Source organism: Mercenaria mercenaria, chromosome 7 (genome assembly GCF_021730395.1).
Source record: "Mercenaria mercenaria strain notata chromosome 7, MADL_Memer_1, whole genome shotgun sequence".
Taxonomy (NCBI): domain Eukaryota; kingdom Metazoa; phylum Mollusca; class Bivalvia; order Venerida; family Veneridae; genus Mercenaria; species Mercenaria mercenaria.
Window position 1 is genome coordinate 49,425,942 of NC_069367.1, and position 19,196 is coordinate 49,445,137.

The following is a 19,196-nucleotide window of genomic DNA, read 5'->3' on the forward strand; positions in this document are numbered from 1 at the left end:
ACTTTAATACCTTTGCCATGACAACTATGACAAAAATCAATAATTATCTGCTAGCTTACTTGTTTGCTATCGCCTTTGTTGAAGTTTGAATACATGTAGACATGTGACAATTAGGCAATCAGTACTGTGTCAAAATTAGATTGTTTGCATAAAAAGCGTGTAACATTGGTCAGTCAACTATCAAACCGTTTAAATATGCTCCAATTAAGCGGATGACTTGATCACTTGAGTGAATAAAAAATCAAACAACAGGCCCAGTTTTGTAATAAAATGCAGCCATTTTTCGTAATCATCACACTCAGTTCATCGGAATTAACGAAGATTCGACGCACTGAATTTTCTTCATGTATTCAAAATTAAATTTTTTAAGACTGTCCGCGTTTTTTCTCTTTTAGAATACATAAACCCCCATTGCAATTTGCATTGCATATGTAATTCTCACGACCGCGCACTCCTCACACAGCGTTATAAATGTTTACTTCCGGGATACACAGTTCCGATTTTCTTTTAGAATCACGACAAAGTGAGAAGATGACACAGCGTTATAATTCTTTTAATGTATTTTTCAGTAGCATTTAAGGTAAATTAATGTCCCGTTTATACGATTCTTATATACGTCCAAAATACGTCTAATACATTACCGGTGGGTGGGGTATTGCATATACCGCTGATACGATCAACCCGCGTTATAAATTAACCCCGCTAGATCCGCGGGTCTCGAACCTTGGACCCCGACGACAGCATTATAACGGGGTCCCAGTGTACATGTTTTACATGCAGTTCAATTTTCATGTCAAACAACTCTTTCTTTCTATGATTTGATGTTGTTTGAGCTTTGTTTCTCAAGGCCTAATTCTCAACCTTAAGTAGATGAACCCAGTGGCTTTTGGTGTCAGTTGATCAAAGGTCAAGGTCACAGGAGCCTGAAACTTTAAACGAATTTTCTCCTAATAACTATAATTTGAGAACCACTTGACCAAGAATCTTCAAACTTGGTAGCATAATTTGGCTTATGAGGTTGATGACCCCTACAGTTTCTTGGGGTCAGTAGGTTAAAGGCCGACACAGGGGCCTGAACCCTGAAAACTATTTCTGCCCAAAATTTTTAGATCTGCTTGATCTAGAGCCTTGCATGATTGGGCTTATTAAGTAAGTTGTAAGTCAAAGGTCAAGGTCACAGGGACGGAAACCTTTAAAACAGTTTCTGCCGATTAACTTGAGAACCACATGACCAAGAACCTTCAAAACTTTTAGCATGATTGGGCTAATGAGGTATTTGACCACTACTATGTTTGGGATAAGTAGGTCAAAGGTCATAGTCACGGGGGCCTGAAACTTGAAAGTTTTTCTGCCTAATAACTTTACCATTTGACCTGGAACCTTCAAACTTGAAAACATGATTCAGCATATGCAGTTAATGATATGTTGTTTTTTGGGTCAGTAGGTCAAAAGTCAAGGTCACAAGGACCTGAACATTGAAAACAACATTTGTTCACCTGGAACCTTCAGGCTTTATAGCATGATTAGGCTTAATGAATAGAAGATCCCTATTGTTTTAGGAGTCAAAGGTCAATGTCATGGGGGTCTGAACCTTAAAACAGTTTCCATTCAATAACTAAAGAACCACTTGACCAGACTGCAGTATCTTCAAACTTGAAAGCATGATTGGGCTTATTTGATTTGTAAGAGAATTGAAAACATTCACACCTTTTATCAGTTTGAAATAAGATGCTCAAGTCAACTAAAATTCAAATTCATCTTTGTTCAGTAGAAAACAAATTGGGTCATGTTAGAATGTTAGTTTTCACCATGTACAGATAAAATTGAGTTCAGTTGAATTCAAGATCTGTCACAAGGTAACATGCTGATTGTAGTGATGCAGAACACTTTGTAAATGCCAGTATATTCAAAGACATGTTCTTTCAGAGTGTACCCCCTAACCAAAAAAAGATAACTTGAGCTGTTTGGTTCCAGACAGCTGAATCATTTCCCTTTTTAGCTTGACTTTTCCAAGAAAAAGTAGAGCTATTGCACTCATCCCTGTCACTGTTGGTTCAAGTTTTTGATAAAGTCAAATACCTCTGTTACTGTCAAAGCTTTTATCTTGAAACTTCAAAAATTTATTTCCTATCAAAATCTACACCAGGAGAAACAATCCCCATAACTCTGGTTTGAATTTTGACAGAGTTTTGCCCCTTTCCAACTTATTCACTATCTAAGTCTACACCAGGAGAAACAATCCCCATGAATTTTGACAGAGTTAAGTTTGACTTTGAGGTCAGTAGGTCAAGGGTCAAGTCACAATGACCAGCAGCAGCTAAATGGTTTCCGGACGAGAACTTGAGAACACTTGGGCCTAGGATCATGAAACTTAGGTAGTAGGGAGGTTGATCATGACCAGCAGATGACCCCTGTTGATTTTGAGGTTCGACTTTGATATTGGGTTACTTCTTTGACAAGGCCATATTTTGGGATATAATTCGTCACTCCTGTGTCAACTCTAGTTTAACATTACCTCTCAGTCTGTAGATATTAAACTTTGTATATCAACATATTATAGGCTGCCTTGAGAAGAACCATGGAGAAGCAGTCAAAGACCACGAGATTTTGTTTGATCTGTAACTATGTTAGCAGGATTATTGAACCAATAGCTTCTCGTTGTGCCAAGTTCAGATTCAAACCTCTAGCAGAAGAAGTGTTGGTAAAAAGACTGAGACATATCTGTGATGAAGAAAAGATTGAGTGTGAAGATGAGGTGAGAGTTATTTTTCTCCATACTGTTTTTAAGAAAGAAAGGGTTTATTCATTAGATGGTACTCCTCTGCACCATTTGGCAGATGATCAGTATTTAGAGAACACTTTATCTGCCCACTTGGCTCAGTTTGGAGAGCTCAGATCTACAGAACACGAGGAGATGAGTTTGATCCCTGAGTGAGGCATATGTTCTCCATGGTGATTGATAAAAGACATTGTGTCTAAAATTATTTGTCCTCTACCAATGGAAGATGGCAGTATCTTACAGAGATCAGGCTGGTACTGGTACAGAATACAAGAACAACTTTAGGTTAACTGCCTTCTCTAAAGTAATTGAAATACTGTTGAAAATGTGCTAAAATCAAAACAAACAAACAAGAGAACATTTTGGCCTACCCTGTCAGATTTTACAGGATGATTGCCTGTGATCAGTAAATGAGCCCTGCTGTAAGGGTCAGCAGATCAAAGGTCAGGCCTAAAAAAATATGTTTGTTTCCTGTAATATGCTGAAGAAAAGGGGGGTCGGTAGGAATTTTTTTTTTTTTATTAGGTGTCACATTTCAGGTTTTTTTTAAGCTCACCTGTCACATAGTGACAAGGTGAGCTTTTGTGATCACCCTTCGTCCGTCGTGTGTCTGTGCGTCCGTCCGTCCGTCAACAATTTCTTGTCTGCACGATAGTGGTTTCATTTATGATTTTATTTTTACCAAACTTGCACACAACTTGTATCACCATAAGATCTCGGTTCCTTTCTTGAACTGGCCAGATCCCATAATGGGTTCCAGAGTTATGGCCCCTGAAAGGGCCAAAATCAGCTATTTTGACCTTGTCTGCACAATAGCAGCTTTATTTATGATTTGATTTTTACCAAACTGGCACACAACTTGTATCACTATAAGATCTTGGTTCCTTTCTTGAACTGGCCAGATTCTATTATGGGTTCCAGAGTTATGGCCCCTGAAAGGACCAGAATTAGCTATTTTGCCCTTGCCTGCACAATAGCAGCTTCATTTATGATTTGAATTTAATCAAACTTGCACAAAACTTGCGTTGCCATAAGATCTCAGTTCCTTTGTTGAACCGGCCAGATCCCCTAATGACCCCTGGTTCATATAGACTTATATAGGGAAAAGCTTTTAAAATCTTCTTGTCAATACCTACAACATTTAAATTTTGACCACATGTATGGTTTTGAGTGGCAAGATGAACCTTGACATGAGTTGACCTTGATTTTGACCTAGTGACCTACTTTCACATTTCTGTAGCTACAGCCTTCAAATTTGGACCACATGCATAGTTTTGTGCACCGAAAAAAATTTTGACCTTGACATTGACCTGGTGACCTACTTTCACATTTTTGAAGGTACAGGCTTCAAATTTGGACCACATGCATACTTCTGTCTACCGAAATGAAATTTGACCTTGATTTTGACCTAGTGACCTACTTTCACATTTCTCAAGCTACAGCCTTCAAATATACTTTCACATTTTTGAAGGTACAGGCTTCAAATTTTGAACCACATGCATAGTTTTGTGTACCGAAATAAACTTTGATCTTGAGATTGACCTAGTGACCTACTTTCACATTTCTGATTGTACAGACTTCAGATTTGAAGCGCATGCATATTTTTGTGTTCTGAATTGAAATTTGACATTGATTTTTACCTACTACCTACTTTCACATTTCTCAAGCTGCAGCCTCCAAATTTGAAGCACATGCATACTTCTGTCTACCGAAATGAACTTTGACCTTGATATTGATCTAGTGACCTACTTTCACATTTCTCAAGCCACAGCTTTCAAATTTGGACCACATACACATTATTTTGTACCGAAATGAAATTTGACCTTGATTTTGACCTTGAGCTAGTCTTGAAATTTGGAACATTCAAAAATGGCTCAGTGAATGGCCCCAAGATCACTTGGTAATCTCTTGCTAGGTTAATAGGTTAAAGGTCAAGGTCAGATTAAACCAGAATGGTAGAACTTTTGTTTACAATGAGCATTATAATTTCTGTTCCTTGTGCAATAACTAAATGCATCAAGGGGGGCATTTCGTGTTCGACGAGCTCTTGTTGATAATTTGTTGACAAGTACACAGACCCTAGCTTTTATGTGCAACATCCACTGCAACAATTGCAAATCGGTTAGTAAAACTTACAAAATCAGAATATTTACATTTATTCACGAAATGTTGTGACAGCTATCGCTGGGGGAAGTTGCATGTGCTTTCAGTGCGCATGTGCATACTTGTTTAGAGGCCCCAACATTATTCAAGGGGTACTCATCTACAATCTGCTAAATGCAGACGAGAAAATTGCGTGTTTTAAAATGATCAAAATGGGTAGATAGTGCCAGGCTTAAATAAAATTTTCCAGAAGATAATGGCTATTATTTATTTCTTGTTATTTAAAAGAATGGAAAAGATGGATTTAATAAGCAGGGTCACGTCAAAAAAATCAATCAAAGGGAGAAAACTCGCACAGTTTTAAGCTTTTTATCATTAACTGCCCTAAAAGTGTTTCTGCAAGACAGAAATGACGATAATAAGCTTTTTTCCTACTGTCCGATTTCTGGGTCCTGCAACACGCTAAAAACGTTAAATTTACATACCCTCTTTCGGGCTTCGGTGATGTGTTCAGTTTATTTTTAGGTTCAAACAAATTCGCGTTTTCTGACACTGAAGAACTGAACTTGATTCAGGTAACATTTCATTTGCATTAAAAATGAAAATATGACAGCTGAAAAGGTTGTAAAATTGTCCGAATCTGGGTCGCCAACCAGTACCCTCTTTGAAGAAGAGGATGTATATTTGATTGCTAATTTTGGTTGGTCCTTGTGTAGGTAGACCATTTGATTTCCAAGTAGAGAATGAGAAAGTGAAGGCTTTTGCCAACAGAGGTAAAATTAAATAGGATGATTGCCTATAGTCAGTAGATGATGTCAGTAGATGCCACTTCCTGGATCATTTTATCAAGGTTACAGTGACATTGAGACTGAAAATGGTTTAATTTCATTTAAATGGAAAATACTTTGGCCAACAGTTGCCAAATTTCATAAGATTATTGTAGTTATTAGATGATCTCTGTGTTTTAAGGGGTCAGTAGATCAAATGTTGAAGTTACAGTGATCTGCAGATTGAAATCAGTTTGTGATCAATAACTGAAGAATGCTTTAGCCTGTGATTGTCAATCTTGAAAGATTGATTGCCTGTGGTCAGTAGATGATCTCTATCTGTATCATTTTTGGGACAGGAGGTCAGATGTCAAGCCAACAATGAAGAATGAAAATTTAAAACCCTGTTACCTCAGATAGGCCACAGTCTTGTTTATTCAAAATTTAGGTATTTTGTGGGGGTTTTTTTTGGAGCATTATACTCGATGTTTCAGCCATTCGACTTTTATTCTCTTCAGACTAGTTGTAAATTAAGAAGAAAACTTAAGTAGAAGAGTCTCTACATTATTGACCTTTACAAACAATCTTGAGGATTGTATCTTATATTCATTAAACAAAACAAATATACTTAAAATTCTGAAGTAAACCAGTCTCTGTCCTCGCCAATTCAATTGATGTCAAAAATCATATGTATAATTCTGCAAAATGAACAGGTTTGAATGGAATACCATACTATATTTAAACTGGTACATTGTGAAATAGGATATTCTTATTCCAGGCTTTGAAAGGGTTGTTGGACACATCAGAGGGTGATCTACGTAAAGCAATTACATTTCTGCAGAGTGCTTCCAGGTTAAAGGCAGGGGACACCATCACACAAACAGATATATACGAAATTGCAGGGGTAAGAGATAGTTGTATTTCAGTAGAAGTCTAAATGTAACTGTCCCAGTGTCAGTGTATGTAGTGATCAAGTACTAACTAGGAAGACTTGTCTCTCTAGTTTGGCTTACAGTAGCTGTCTGAAAATTTTCAATATTTCTAAACCAAGAAACTTACATTTCAGCAAGCACCTTGTTTGTTTATTTTATGCTTGCCCTGTAATGTCAGTAGGTAGATCACAACTTTAAACAGTTGACATGACAGCAGATTGATCCAAAGGTGCAACATTTATTTTCTGTGATTAATTGTTAGAAGAACAAACGCAGTGGTAATACTGCCTGACTACAAAGCCAGGATCTGTGAGTTTAGTGCCCAGCTCCTACTAAAAATGACTGATGGTTGGACAAGAGTTTCTTTTATGGGTGCTTTAATATGGCATGCTAAAGAATCTGGGAAGCTTCTTAAATTGCAGTGTCTTCTGTATCTTGCAATATCCTCCTGCTAAAAGTTACTTACAGTCTACTGAAGGAGTTGCTTATATGGATTAATGATGGTAACTTCTGAGCAAACTTATACATACTGTCTAAATTCTTTGTCCCACACCTCTGGTTTGTGTAAGGATGTTGTCAGTTAATATTTATGGAGAACAAGGAAGTACATTTTATGTACTTGTGTAGAATACTGGAATATTGATAATGTTCATTGACTGCCATAACATTACTGAAATATGGTCTTTGTACAACAAACAGATTTCTGATGTATCTGGGCACATTCCACTGTTGTTTAAGATCTAATTTTGCCAGTTTTATTGAAACAACAATGATAATAATTACAGGTAATACATGATGATGTCATAGACAACCTTCTGACCGTCTGCCAGTCCAATTCCTATGAAAAGCTTCAAAACTGTGTACAGGTAAGTTCTAAATATACGGTAAATCTTGTATTTACAGACTAAGGGAAGGGTACAAGTTTGTCTTGTAAGTTTAAGACTTTACACAAATGCAACATTATTTCTTTATATGCAAAAGAAGAAACTTAACTTGTAGTTTCCTAATGCAAGTGGTCTCCTAATAGACATGGTAGCTCAAGCAAGTCTGGCTGTAGTTTGTTTAGAAACCCAGGACTGTTTTCCTTGAAAATTTCATTTCAGTCCAGAAATGTTCTGGCTGCAACACTGACCAAATCTCCTTTAAAGACTTGGGAGAGGTGTGTATTACTTTGCCCATATCTTTGAATATATCTATCATGTTGAAATATTTCTTTTGATTTATATAGGCAAGTAACTCAGTACTTGTATAGAATTCAGGAACACTTAAGGTTGAAAACTGGCTGCTTTGAGCAGTTGAATAGCTGTTGAAAAGGAAGAAACAAATAAAGAAATAGAAGTTGAACACTTAGGTTTTTCCAATCATCTCTTAATCCACTATTGAACAGTTACGTGTTCTAGCTGTTTACCATCACTCCAGCAAGAAAAGATATGCCAGAATTAGGGAATCTTATTTCTTCAACATATTTTTGCATTGTATCTGTAAGTTTTGTAACACTTAAATTTCAGGATTTAATGAACGAGGGCCACCCAGCATCCCAGCTGATTCTACAGTTACATGATAAAGTGGTTCAGTTAGACGAGCTTGGAGATAAACAGAAGTCAGTTGTCATGGAAAAACTTGCTGTGAGTTATTTATAGAACATAGATCTAAGCTAATGTCAGTTTTCCATTATTTTTGAAGCTTTCCCCCTGAGATTATACTGTGTAATTAGCCTTGTGAAAGATACAAGTAACGTATTTAGAACTTGTCATCATGACAGGAAGCCAGCTATGTGGTTACTGAACCTAGATGCATAAGTTTGCTTGAAATAATGCCAAGAATTGGGTGCCTGTATCTTTTTCCACCATAAAAAATTGGAAATATACTGTATGATCTAAACTGTGGCTGTGTGACTGAAAACCCAGTAAATACCAAGCATAATTTGTACAGTTAAATGAGTTTGGATGAAGAATTAAAGATACTTGCCTCTTGCAGCTGTGCACGAGTGTGAAATGTTTCCAGCTAGCTTGTTGAAGGTAGGAGTTCTACCTAGGTGACCCCTTATGTCTGAAGTGGCACCTTTATCTTCCTTCACCGTTGAAAGTCACCATATGGCAAAAATTGTGTGGACGACTTAAAACCCAGTGTTTGTTTTTTTTGTGTGTGTTTTTTTGTTGTTGTTTTGAATAACATTTACGTATGATGAATTTCAGATTGTGGACAAATGTTTGATGGATGGCGCAGATGAGTTTCTACAGCTGATGGCCTTGTGTTCTGTTATAATGAAGCAGTTCTGCTCACCAGACAAATGATTTGAAACTTTAAAACAATGTGACAGAATGTACCAATGCCATGTCTTCATGCAAGTGAATGGAAAATTATCAAGGGACTGTACTTTAAAGTGATGGTTTCTGTAAGGGAAAGGTGTGTCGGAAAATTAATGATTGCATTGAGAAGTCTGGTATTAAGATTATAGAAATTTGCCATGAAATTTGAATAACTGAGATTGTAATGTGGTGAAGCTGTAGCAAATTACTCAACATTTTGGGAGCTGGTATATATATGTCAGCTCGAGTTGTATTCAAAGCTTTGATGAATACATGCAATGTTTTCTGAAAATGTTTATGCATTGAATGTTAGATTAAACTTAAAAAGTGGTTCATCAGATTTTGGTCAAGTATTAGATTTGTTTTAAACTAACATCCGATTATTTTCTCTAATTTATGTTCAGTTAACACTTAATACCAATTATATTTTCACTGGTAGTGTTTTTGAAATTTATTTTTCCTATCCTTAGCCCAACCAATATAGAGTTATGTTAGCATTTAAGTATAGATTTGATGAACATACTTTGCCAAAGGAATGATATAAAAGAAGACTTTGTATTTTGTTTGTTAAATATTTGCATTAACAACAACATTTTAGCAGAAATGCAAGTTTGAAAAACTGTTCTTACCACCACTTGCCTATCTTGGCTGGAAGTAAAAGAATTAAGAAACTAGACACAGCTTTAAACTTGCCTTTTGGTTCAGATTGTTTATATAACATGATTTATCGAGTGCACATGTAAAACTAGAAATTATATTGAATTCAAATTGTTGATATATTGTTATATTTTTTCAAGTTCATAATATAAATCTAGAAATTGTATTGAAATAAAAAGAAATAGGTGTGGTGCGGGGACGAATAATAACAAAATTTTATTTTAAAAAAACCCAAAAAATCTAGTATCATAAATATTTGAAATGGGATACCAACACTATGTCTTTTTGTTCCTTAAATATCTAAAGCAAAAAATATTCCTTAAATAATTTATACGGTTTGCCATAACTCTACCTTCAGGGAAGTTCCTCAAAGAAATTTAAGACAGGCCTTATAAAGTTTTTATCTGCACTCTAGAAAACAAGGATTGGTTGACATGTTTCAGAATACACTATTTGCCGTATTTGAATAATATTTCAATTCAACAGTACTAGACTGGTTTTCCGGCAGGTATAAGTTCTTAAAGGAATACATAACAAATGATGAATTTTAGTTATTTTGGCTGCTATGAGGGTTGTTCCTGGAGAAAAATGACACAACAATTGTAAACCTGATTTTAATCCCCCACCAGCAAAACTGGAAAAGGTCAAGATAACCCTACCACCACAACATTTATATTGAGCTAGACCACACAAATGCAGTTTGAACTACTGGTACATTTCATGTAAAAACACTTGTGTGAAAACTTAAAAACAAGCTTAAGTTTTGTTTATTGAAATGAGAATCAGTGATGCATTTTGTGGCAGTTTGTACCTTCTGGCTTCAGATGAGCATTGGTCAAAAGTCATGGTAGCTTTCATAAAGGAAGACCTTGTTAGCTCACCTGTCACAAAGTGACAAGGTGAGCTTTTGTGATCGCACGGTGTCCGGCGTCCGTCCGTCCGTAAACTTTTGCTTGTGACCCTTCTAGAGGTCACATTTTTCATGGGATCTTTATGAAAGTTGGTCAGAATGTTCATCTTGATGATATCTAGGTCAAGTTCGAAACTGGGTCACGTGCCATCAAAAACTAGGTCAGTAGGTCTAAAAATAGAAAAACCTTGTGACCTCTCTAGAGGCCATATATTTCACAAGATCTTCATGAAAATTGGTCAGAATGTTCATCTTAATGATTTCTAGGTCAAATCTGAAACTGGGTCATGTGGGGTCAAAAACTAGGTCAGTAGGTCTAAAAATAGAAAAACCTTGTGACCTCTCTAGAGGCCATATTTTTCACAAGATCTTCATGAAAATTGGTCAGAACGTTCACCTTGATGATATCTAGGTCAAGTTTGAAACTGGGTCACGTGCCTTCAAAAACTAGGTCAATAGGTCAAATAATAGAAAAACCTTGTGACCTCTCTAAAGGCCATATTTTTCATGGGATCGATATGAAAATTGGTCTGAATGTTCATCTTAATGATATCTAGGTCAAGTTCGAAACTGGGTCACGTTCGGTCAAAAACTAGGTCAGTAGGTCTAAAAATAGAAAAACCTTGTGACCTCTCTAGAGGCCATATATTTCATGAGATCTTCATGAAAATTGGTCAGAATGTTCATCTTAATGATTTCTAGATCAAGTTCGAAACTGGGTCACGTGCCATAAAAAACTAGGTCAGTAGGTCTAAAAATAGAAAAACCTTGTGACCTCTCTAGAGGCCATATTTTTCACAAGATCTTCATGAAAATGGGTCAGAACGTTCACCTTGATGATATCTAGGTCAGGTTTGAAACTGGGTCACGTGCCGTCAAAAACTAGGTCAATAGGTCAAATAATAGAAAAACCTTGTGACCATCTCTAAAGGCCATTTTTTTCATGGGATCTATATGAAAATTGGTCTGAATGTTCATCTTGATGATATCTAGGTCACGTTCGAAACTGGGTCAAGTGCAGTCAAAAACTAGGTCAGTAGGTCTAAAAATAGAAAAACCTTGTGACCTCTCTAGAGGCCATATATTTCATGAGATCTTATGAAAGTTAGTCAGAATGTTCACCTTGATGATATCTAGGTCAAGTTCGAAAGTGGGTCACGTGCCGTCAAAAACTAGGTCAGTAGGTCAAATAATAGAAAAACCTTTTGACCTCTCTAGAGGCCATATTTTTCATGGGATCTGTATGAAAGTTGGTCTGAATGTTCATCTTGATGATATCTAGGTCAAGTTCGAAAGTAAGTCACGTGCCATCAAGAACTAGGTCAGTAGGTCAAATAATAGAAAAACCTTGTGACCTATCTAAAGGCCATATTTTTCATGGGATCTGTATGAAAATTGGTCTGAATGTTCATCTTGATGATATCTAGGTCAAGTTTGAAACAGGGTCATGTGCGGTCAAAAACTAGGTCAGTAGGTCTAAAATTATTAAAATCTTTTGACCTTTCTAGAGGCCATATTTTTCAATGGATCTTCATGAAAATTGATCTGAATGTTCACCTTGATGATATCTAGTTCAGTTTCGAAACTGGGTCACGTGCGGTCAAAACTAGGCCAGTAGGTATAAAAATAGTAAAACCCTGTGACCTCTCTAGAGGCCATATTTTTCATGAGATCTTCATGAAAATTAGTGAGAATGTTCACCTTGATGATATCTAGGTAAAGTTCAAAACAGGGTCACGTACCTTCGAAAACTAGGTCAATAGATCAAATAATAGAAAAACCTTGTGACCTCTCTAGAGACCATATTTTTCAATGGATCTTCATGAAAATTGGTCAGAATTTTTATCTTGATAATATCTAGGTCAAGTTCAAAACTGGGTCACATGAGCTCAAAAACTAGGTCACAATGTCAAATAATTGAAAAAATGACGTCATACTCAAAACTGGGTCATGTGGGAAGAGGTGAGCGATTCAGGACCATCATGGTCCTCTTTTTAGCTCACCTGTCACAAAGTGACAAGGTGAGCTTTTGTGATCGCGCGGTGTCCGTCGTCCGTCCGTGCGTCAGTGCGTCCGTAAACTTTTGCTTGTGACCACTCTAGAGGTCACATTTTTCATGGGATCTTTATGAAAGTTGGTCAGAATGTTCATCTTGATGATATCTAGGTCAAGTTCGAAACTGGGTCACGTGCCATCAAAAACTAGGTCAGTAGGTCTAAAAATAGAAAAACCTTGTGACCTCTCTAGAGGCCATATATTTCACAAGATCTTCATGAAAATTGGTCAGAATGTTCACCTTGATGATATCTAGGTCAAGGTCGAAACTGGGTCACGTGGGGTCAAAAACTAGGTCAGTAGGTCTAAAAATAGAAAAACCTTGTGACCTCTCTAGAGGCCATATTTTTCATGAGATCTTCATGAATGTTGGTCAGAATGTTTATCTTGATGATATTTAGGTCAAGTTCGAAACTGGGTCACGTAGGGTCAAAAACTAGGTCATTAGGTCTAAAAATAGAAAAACCTTGTGACCTCTCTAGAGGCCATATTTCTCAATGGATCTTCATGAAAATTGGTGAGAATGTTCATCTTGATGATATCTAGGTCAAGTTCGAAACTGGGTCACGTGGGGTTAAAAACTAGGTCAGTAGATCTAAAAATAGAAAAACCTTGTGACCTCTCTAGAGGCCATATTTTTCATGAGATCTTCATGAATGTTGGTCAGAATGTTCACCTTGATGATATCTAGGTCAAGTTCGAAACTGGGTCATGTGGGGTCAAAAACTAAGTCAGTAGATCTAAAAATAGAAAAACCTTGTGACCTCTCTAGTGGCCATATTTCTCAATGGATCTTCATGAAAATTGGTCAGAATGTTCACCTTGATGATATGTAGGCCGAGTTCGAAACTGGGTCATGTGCGGTCAAAAACTAGGTCAGTAGGTCTAAAAATAGGAAAACCTTGTGACCTCTCTAGAGGCCATATTTTTCATGAGATCTTCATGAATATTGGTCAGAATGTTTATCTTGATGATATCTAGGTCAATTTCGAAACTCGGTCACGTAGGGTCAAAAACTAGGTCATTAGGTCTAAAAATAGAAAAACCTTGTGACCTCTCTAGAGGCCATATTTCTCAATGGATCTTCATGAAAATTGGTGAGAATGTTCATCTTGATGATATCTAGGTCAAGTTCTAAACTGGGTCACGTGGGGTTAAAAACTAGGTCAGTAGATCTAAAAATAGAAAAACCTTGTGACCTCTCTAGAGGCCATATTTTTCATGAGATCTTCATGAAAATTGGTGAGAATGTTCAGCTTGATGATATCTAGGTCAGGTTCGTAACTGGGTCATGTGCGGTCAAAAACTAGGTCAGTAGGTCGAAAAATAGAAAAACCTTTTGACCTCTCTAGAGGCCATATTTTTCACGAGATCTTCATGAAAATTGGTGAGAATGTTCACCTTGATGATATCTAGGTCAAGTTTAAAAGTGGGTCACGTGCCTTCAAAAACTAGGTCATTAGGTCAAATAATAGAAAAACCTTGTGACCTCTCTAGAGGCCATGTTTTTCAATGGATCTTCATGAAAATTGGTCAGAATTTTTTATCTTGATGATATCTAGGTCACATGTGCTCAAAAACTAGGTCACTTTGTCAAATAATAGAAATAACGATGTCATACTCAGTTGAACACTGGGTCATGTGGAGATAGGTTAGCAATTCAGGACCATCATGGTCCTCTTGTTTTCAATTGTAATAATACAGCCAAACTATATTTGCTGGAACTCAATGGGACCAGCAAAATATATTTGAGTTACCAGGTTAGAGCCATCAAACAATATACATTTTACAAGGATTTTGCCAGGACCTGAGGGAGAGAAAAAGGGCTGTACTTGCATTATCTGAGTTTGAGCGAACAAGGTATTAAATGCAGATTTTTATGATGTTTAAGAAAGGAAATTTTTGAGAAAAAAGTTGACAAGCATTTATTGATTTTGACTGAATTATTATTGTGCAGCTGCTTAAAATACAAAATCAACTGTAATATGTGTGATTTCTGCTGAATGTAAGGAAGACCACTTCTAGTTTGTGTGCAAAAAAAAAAAGTATTTAAGAAATTGCTACTTGCTTCTTGTATTAAAAATGAAGCAGGACTGAGAATTGTACTTGCAAAGATTTTAGGTCAGAAGTGTCAAACATTGTATAAAGGGTTTGACAGCAAGATAGAGATGACAGAAGTTGCAGAACTATTTCTGCAGTTGGTGGTTATTTATTATCAATATGTATTTCATTGTCATTTTTTGATCGAATTAAAACATTGTCGTATAAATTTCTTTTGTTATGTTTTATATACAGTTAGTGCCATTAAATGTTTTAACACCTTACTACACTGCAGACAAAAAAGGCTGTGGGTGTCACCCGGTTAGGGGTGCTTATAATTTGATACGTCCATACCAAATATGTCAAGTACACAGTCACGTGCAGCAAATCGAGGGTCATAAACTTCTAAAATCATCCTACCTGACGAGGAAGTACAATGACATATTTAACATAATACTTCCTGTTTTCAAACATGTACAGCACCGCCCGCTTATCTCAGTAGGGAGAATGTAGGTCTACAGATCGCGGGGTCGCGAATTCGATCCTCGGGCAGGGCGTAGGTTCTCCGTGACGATTTGATAAAAGACATTGTGTCTGACATCATTCGTCCTCCACCTCTGGTAATTCATGTGGGGAAGTTGGCAGTTACTTGCGGAGAACAGGTTTTGTACTGGTACAGGAACACTGGTTAGGTTAACTGCCTGCCGTTACATGACTGAAATACTGTTGAAAATCTGCGTTAAACCCAAAACAAACAAAAATCAAACATTTACGTAAACACCAACATTTCATCAAATCATTTCACTATATCAGCAGAATGAAAGCTTGTACATTCCTTTTATATCACAGCTGCTTAGCTTCCCACATAGTATTATATGGCTGTCTGGGGTGAAGCTGGTTTTTACCAATTTGAAAATCTCTAAAGCTGTTGACTAGGTTGCAAAAGAGTTCCACAGCAATGTTCTTTGGATGACCCTGTACCAAGTTATTTCAACCGATCTCGATTTGTAATGAAACATGGCTGCCTGGAAGCAGGGTTAGGTTTTCCCTACAGGCTAATTTTCAGTTTCCCCTTATTGACATAGAGGGAAAAAACTCCCCCAGGCAGCCATGTCTTTTAACGAAACAGAATTATTTTAAGGGATTTAATAAAGGGTGGCTTAAAATTATTTATTAAATCTGGCAGGCAGTTTCAGAGATGATTTTCAAAAGTTTTCCATATAGCCATCCCTGCCCCCTGGTGGCAATATTTTCTAAGGAAACGAGAATTTGGTGGGTCACTCGATGCACCTTGCCATGAAATTATTTCGAAATTGGGCCAGTGGTTGTTGAGGTCAATGAAGCCATATAGAGAAAACTAATCCTGTCCCCTGATGGCCATATCTTTTATGCCCCCCCACATTAATGTGGTGGGCATATAGCATTGCTACTGTCCGTACGTCGTGAAATCTTGTGGGTCAAACTCCTCCCACAATATAAGCGGGATTTGCTTCAACTTTCACAGATGAACAACCTTGATGTGCAGATGACCATGAAGGAAGGAGTTTTTTTATGCCCCCTAAGGGAGGTATATTAGTTTTCAACTGTCCGCCATTCGTTAGTTTGTTTGTTCTTTCATTGGGAACAACGTTAACTTTTTGCATTTTCACTTTACTCACAAACCACTGCACCCAGGACCTTCAAACTTCACAATCATGCTGATAGTACTTATTGAGTACACGACCCCTACTGATTTTGGGGTCACCAGGTCAAAGGTCAAGGTCACAGGGGCCAGTGTTAATTTTTTGCATGAAGGCTCTTTACTTGCAAAGCACTGCACTCAGGACCTTCAAACTTCACATGCTGATAGTACTTATTGAGTACACTACCCCTACTGACTTTGGGGTCACCAGGTCAAGGTCACAGGGCCCAATGTTAACTTTTTGCATGAAGGCACTTTACTCGCGAACCACTGCACCCAGGACCTTCAAACTTCACATGCTGATAGTACTTATTGAGTACACTACCCCTACTGACTTTGGGGTCACCAGGTTAAAGGTCAAGGTCACAGGGGCCAATGTTAATTTTTTGCATGAAGGCTCTTTACTCGTGAACCACTCCATCCAGGACCTTCAAACTTCACATGCTGATAGCACTTATTGAGTACACTACCCTTACTGACTTTGTGGTCACCAGGTCAAAGGTCAAGGTCACAGGGGCCAATGTTAACTTTTTGCATGAAGGCACTTTACTCGCGAACCACTGCACCTAGGACCTTCAAACTTCACATGCTGATAGTACTTATTGAGTACACGACCCCTACTGACTTTGGGGTCACCAGGTCAAAGGTCAAGGTCACCAGGTCAAAGGTTAAGGAGCTGCGGGGGCATTTGTCACCAGTAGTGACAGCTCTTGTTCTGTGACTATTTTTACCGCAGTTGTGACCCTTAGTTTTCCTACATAGAATACAGAGAAAAATCTTGTGTCCAACTCCTCCCACACTATTAGCCTGATGTGCATTAAACTTCCACAGATGAACAAGCTTGATGTGCACATGACTGTCAAGGAAGGAATTTTTTCTGTGATTATTTTTATGCCCCCAAAGGGAGGCATTTTAGTTTTCAACTGTCTGTCCGTTTGTTAGTTCGTTCGTCACAACGTAAACTTTTTGCATGAAGGCACTTTACTCGTGAACCACTGCACCCAGGACCTTCAAACTTCACATGCTGATAGTACTTATTGAGTACAGGACCCCAACTGACATTGGGATCACCAGGTCAAAGGTCAAGGTCACAAGGGCCAACGTAAACTTTTTGCATGAAGGCACTTTACTCGCAAACCACTGCACCCAGGACCTTCAAACTTCACGTGCTGATAGTACTTATTGAGTACACGACCCCTACTGACTTTGGGGTCACCAGGTCAAGGTCACAGGGGCCAATGTTAACTTTTTGCATGAAGGCACTTTACTCGCGAACCACTGCACCCAGGACCTTCAAGCTTCACATGCTGATAGTACTTATTGAGTACACGACCCCTACTGACTTTGGGGTCACCAGGTCAAAGGTCAAGGTCACAAGGGCCAATGTTAACTTTTTGCATGAAGGTACGAACCACTGCACCCAGGACCTTCAAAGTTCACGTGCTGATAGTACTTATTGAGTACACTACCCCTACTGAATTTGGGGTTACCAGGTCAAAGGTCAAGGTCACAAGGGCCCAATGTTAACTTTTTGCATGAAGGCATTTTACTCGCGAAACATTGCACCCAGGACCTTCAAACTTCACATGCTGATAGTACTTATTGAGTGTACGACCCCTACTGTCTTTGGGGTCACCAGGTCAAAGGTCAAGGACACAAGGGCCAACATTAACTTTTTGCATGAAGGCATTTTACTAGTGAACCACTGCACCCAGGACCTTTAAACTTCACATGCTGATAGTACTTATTGAGTACACGACCCCTACTGACTTTGGGGTCACCAGGTCAAAGGTCAAGGTCACAAGGGCCAGCGTTAACTTTGTGCATGAAGGCACTTTCCTCGCGAACCACTGCACGCAGGACCTTCAAACTTCACATGCTAATAGTACTTATTGAGGTCAAAGGTCAAGGTCACCAGGTCAAAGGTCAAATCGCTGCGGGGGCATTTGTCACCATTAGTGACAGCTCTTGTTACTGCAGTTATGGCCCTTTGATAGTTTTACTATATAGAATATAGAGAAAAATCTTGTATGTCCAACTCTGAAAACACTATTTAAAGGATATGCTTGAAAGTTTCACAGTTGAAGGACCTTCATATGAAGATGACCATAAATAATAGACTTTTTTTCTATGGTTATTTTTGCTAGAATTATGGCACTTTCTTAGTTATTTAGAGGATGGAACAGTATGTGGGGGCATAGGTGTCCTATGGACACAATTCTATTTTACATACCAGAATGATCTGAAGAAAATTTGCAGAGGGTTACCCAAGGAACACTTATGAAATTATTTCAAAATCAGGCCAGGGGCTTTTAAGAACATTTTAAAATATTTAACTTTGGGTGCCATGGCAACCAGATTTCTGCATAGATTACATAGATTTGAAGTAATGTGACCAGTTCTATATTTTAGATACATTTTTAGCTGACTATTCAAAGAATAAGTAGAACTATCCTACTCACCACGGCGTTTGCGTCACACCTTGGTTATTTTTTTCGTACCAGTCCACATTTTGACAAAGTCTTTTGAGATAAAGCTTTGAAACTTTCAACACTTGTTTACCATCACCATGTCCAGTTATAGGCAAGAGCACATAACTCTGTCAAAGATTTTGGCTGAATTATGGCCCCCGTCCCTAGATTTGCCACCTAATGCCACTCTTTGCCACTTATTTCCATGGAAAAATGGTGGCAATTGGTGTAAATAGATGGCATTAGCTGGCGTTTGGTGTAATTCAACCCTTTTTTCCACATAAGTGGTAAATTTGCCACCAAATGCCACTTTATTTTGGTGGCATTTAGGTGGCATTAGGTGTAAATTTGAACATAGTATTTCTTTATGGTGGCAAGAAGGTGGAAAGTAGAACATAGTTTTTTTTCATGGTAGAAACTGAGTGGTGTTTAGTGGCAAATAGGGACTTAGAAAATTTTCTTGGTGGCGAATAGGTGGAAAAAAACTTGCCC

At 37.8% G+C, this 19,196-nt stretch overlaps 1 protein-coding gene across 1 annotated transcript in view; it reads left to right on the forward strand.

Moving 5' to 3' along the window:
• Positions 1-14,783, forward strand: part of LOC123554189 (replication factor C subunit 4-like) — a 52,622-nt gene extending 37,839 nt beyond the window's left edge. Inside the window, exons 7-11 of the mRNA XM_045344157.2 lie at positions 2,561-2,755; positions 6,428-6,553; positions 7,367-7,447; positions 8,090-8,206; positions 8,777-14,783. Coding sequence (XP_045200092.1) covers positions 2,561-2,755; positions 6,428-6,553; positions 7,367-7,447; positions 8,090-8,206; positions 8,777-8,875 — 618 coding nt within the window. The 3' untranslated portion in view covers positions 8,876-14,783. The remainder of the gene's footprint in view (positions 1-2,560; positions 2,756-6,427; positions 6,554-7,366; positions 7,448-8,089; positions 8,207-8,776) is intronic.
• The last annotated feature ends 4,413 nt before the right edge of the window (positions 14,784-19,196 follow it).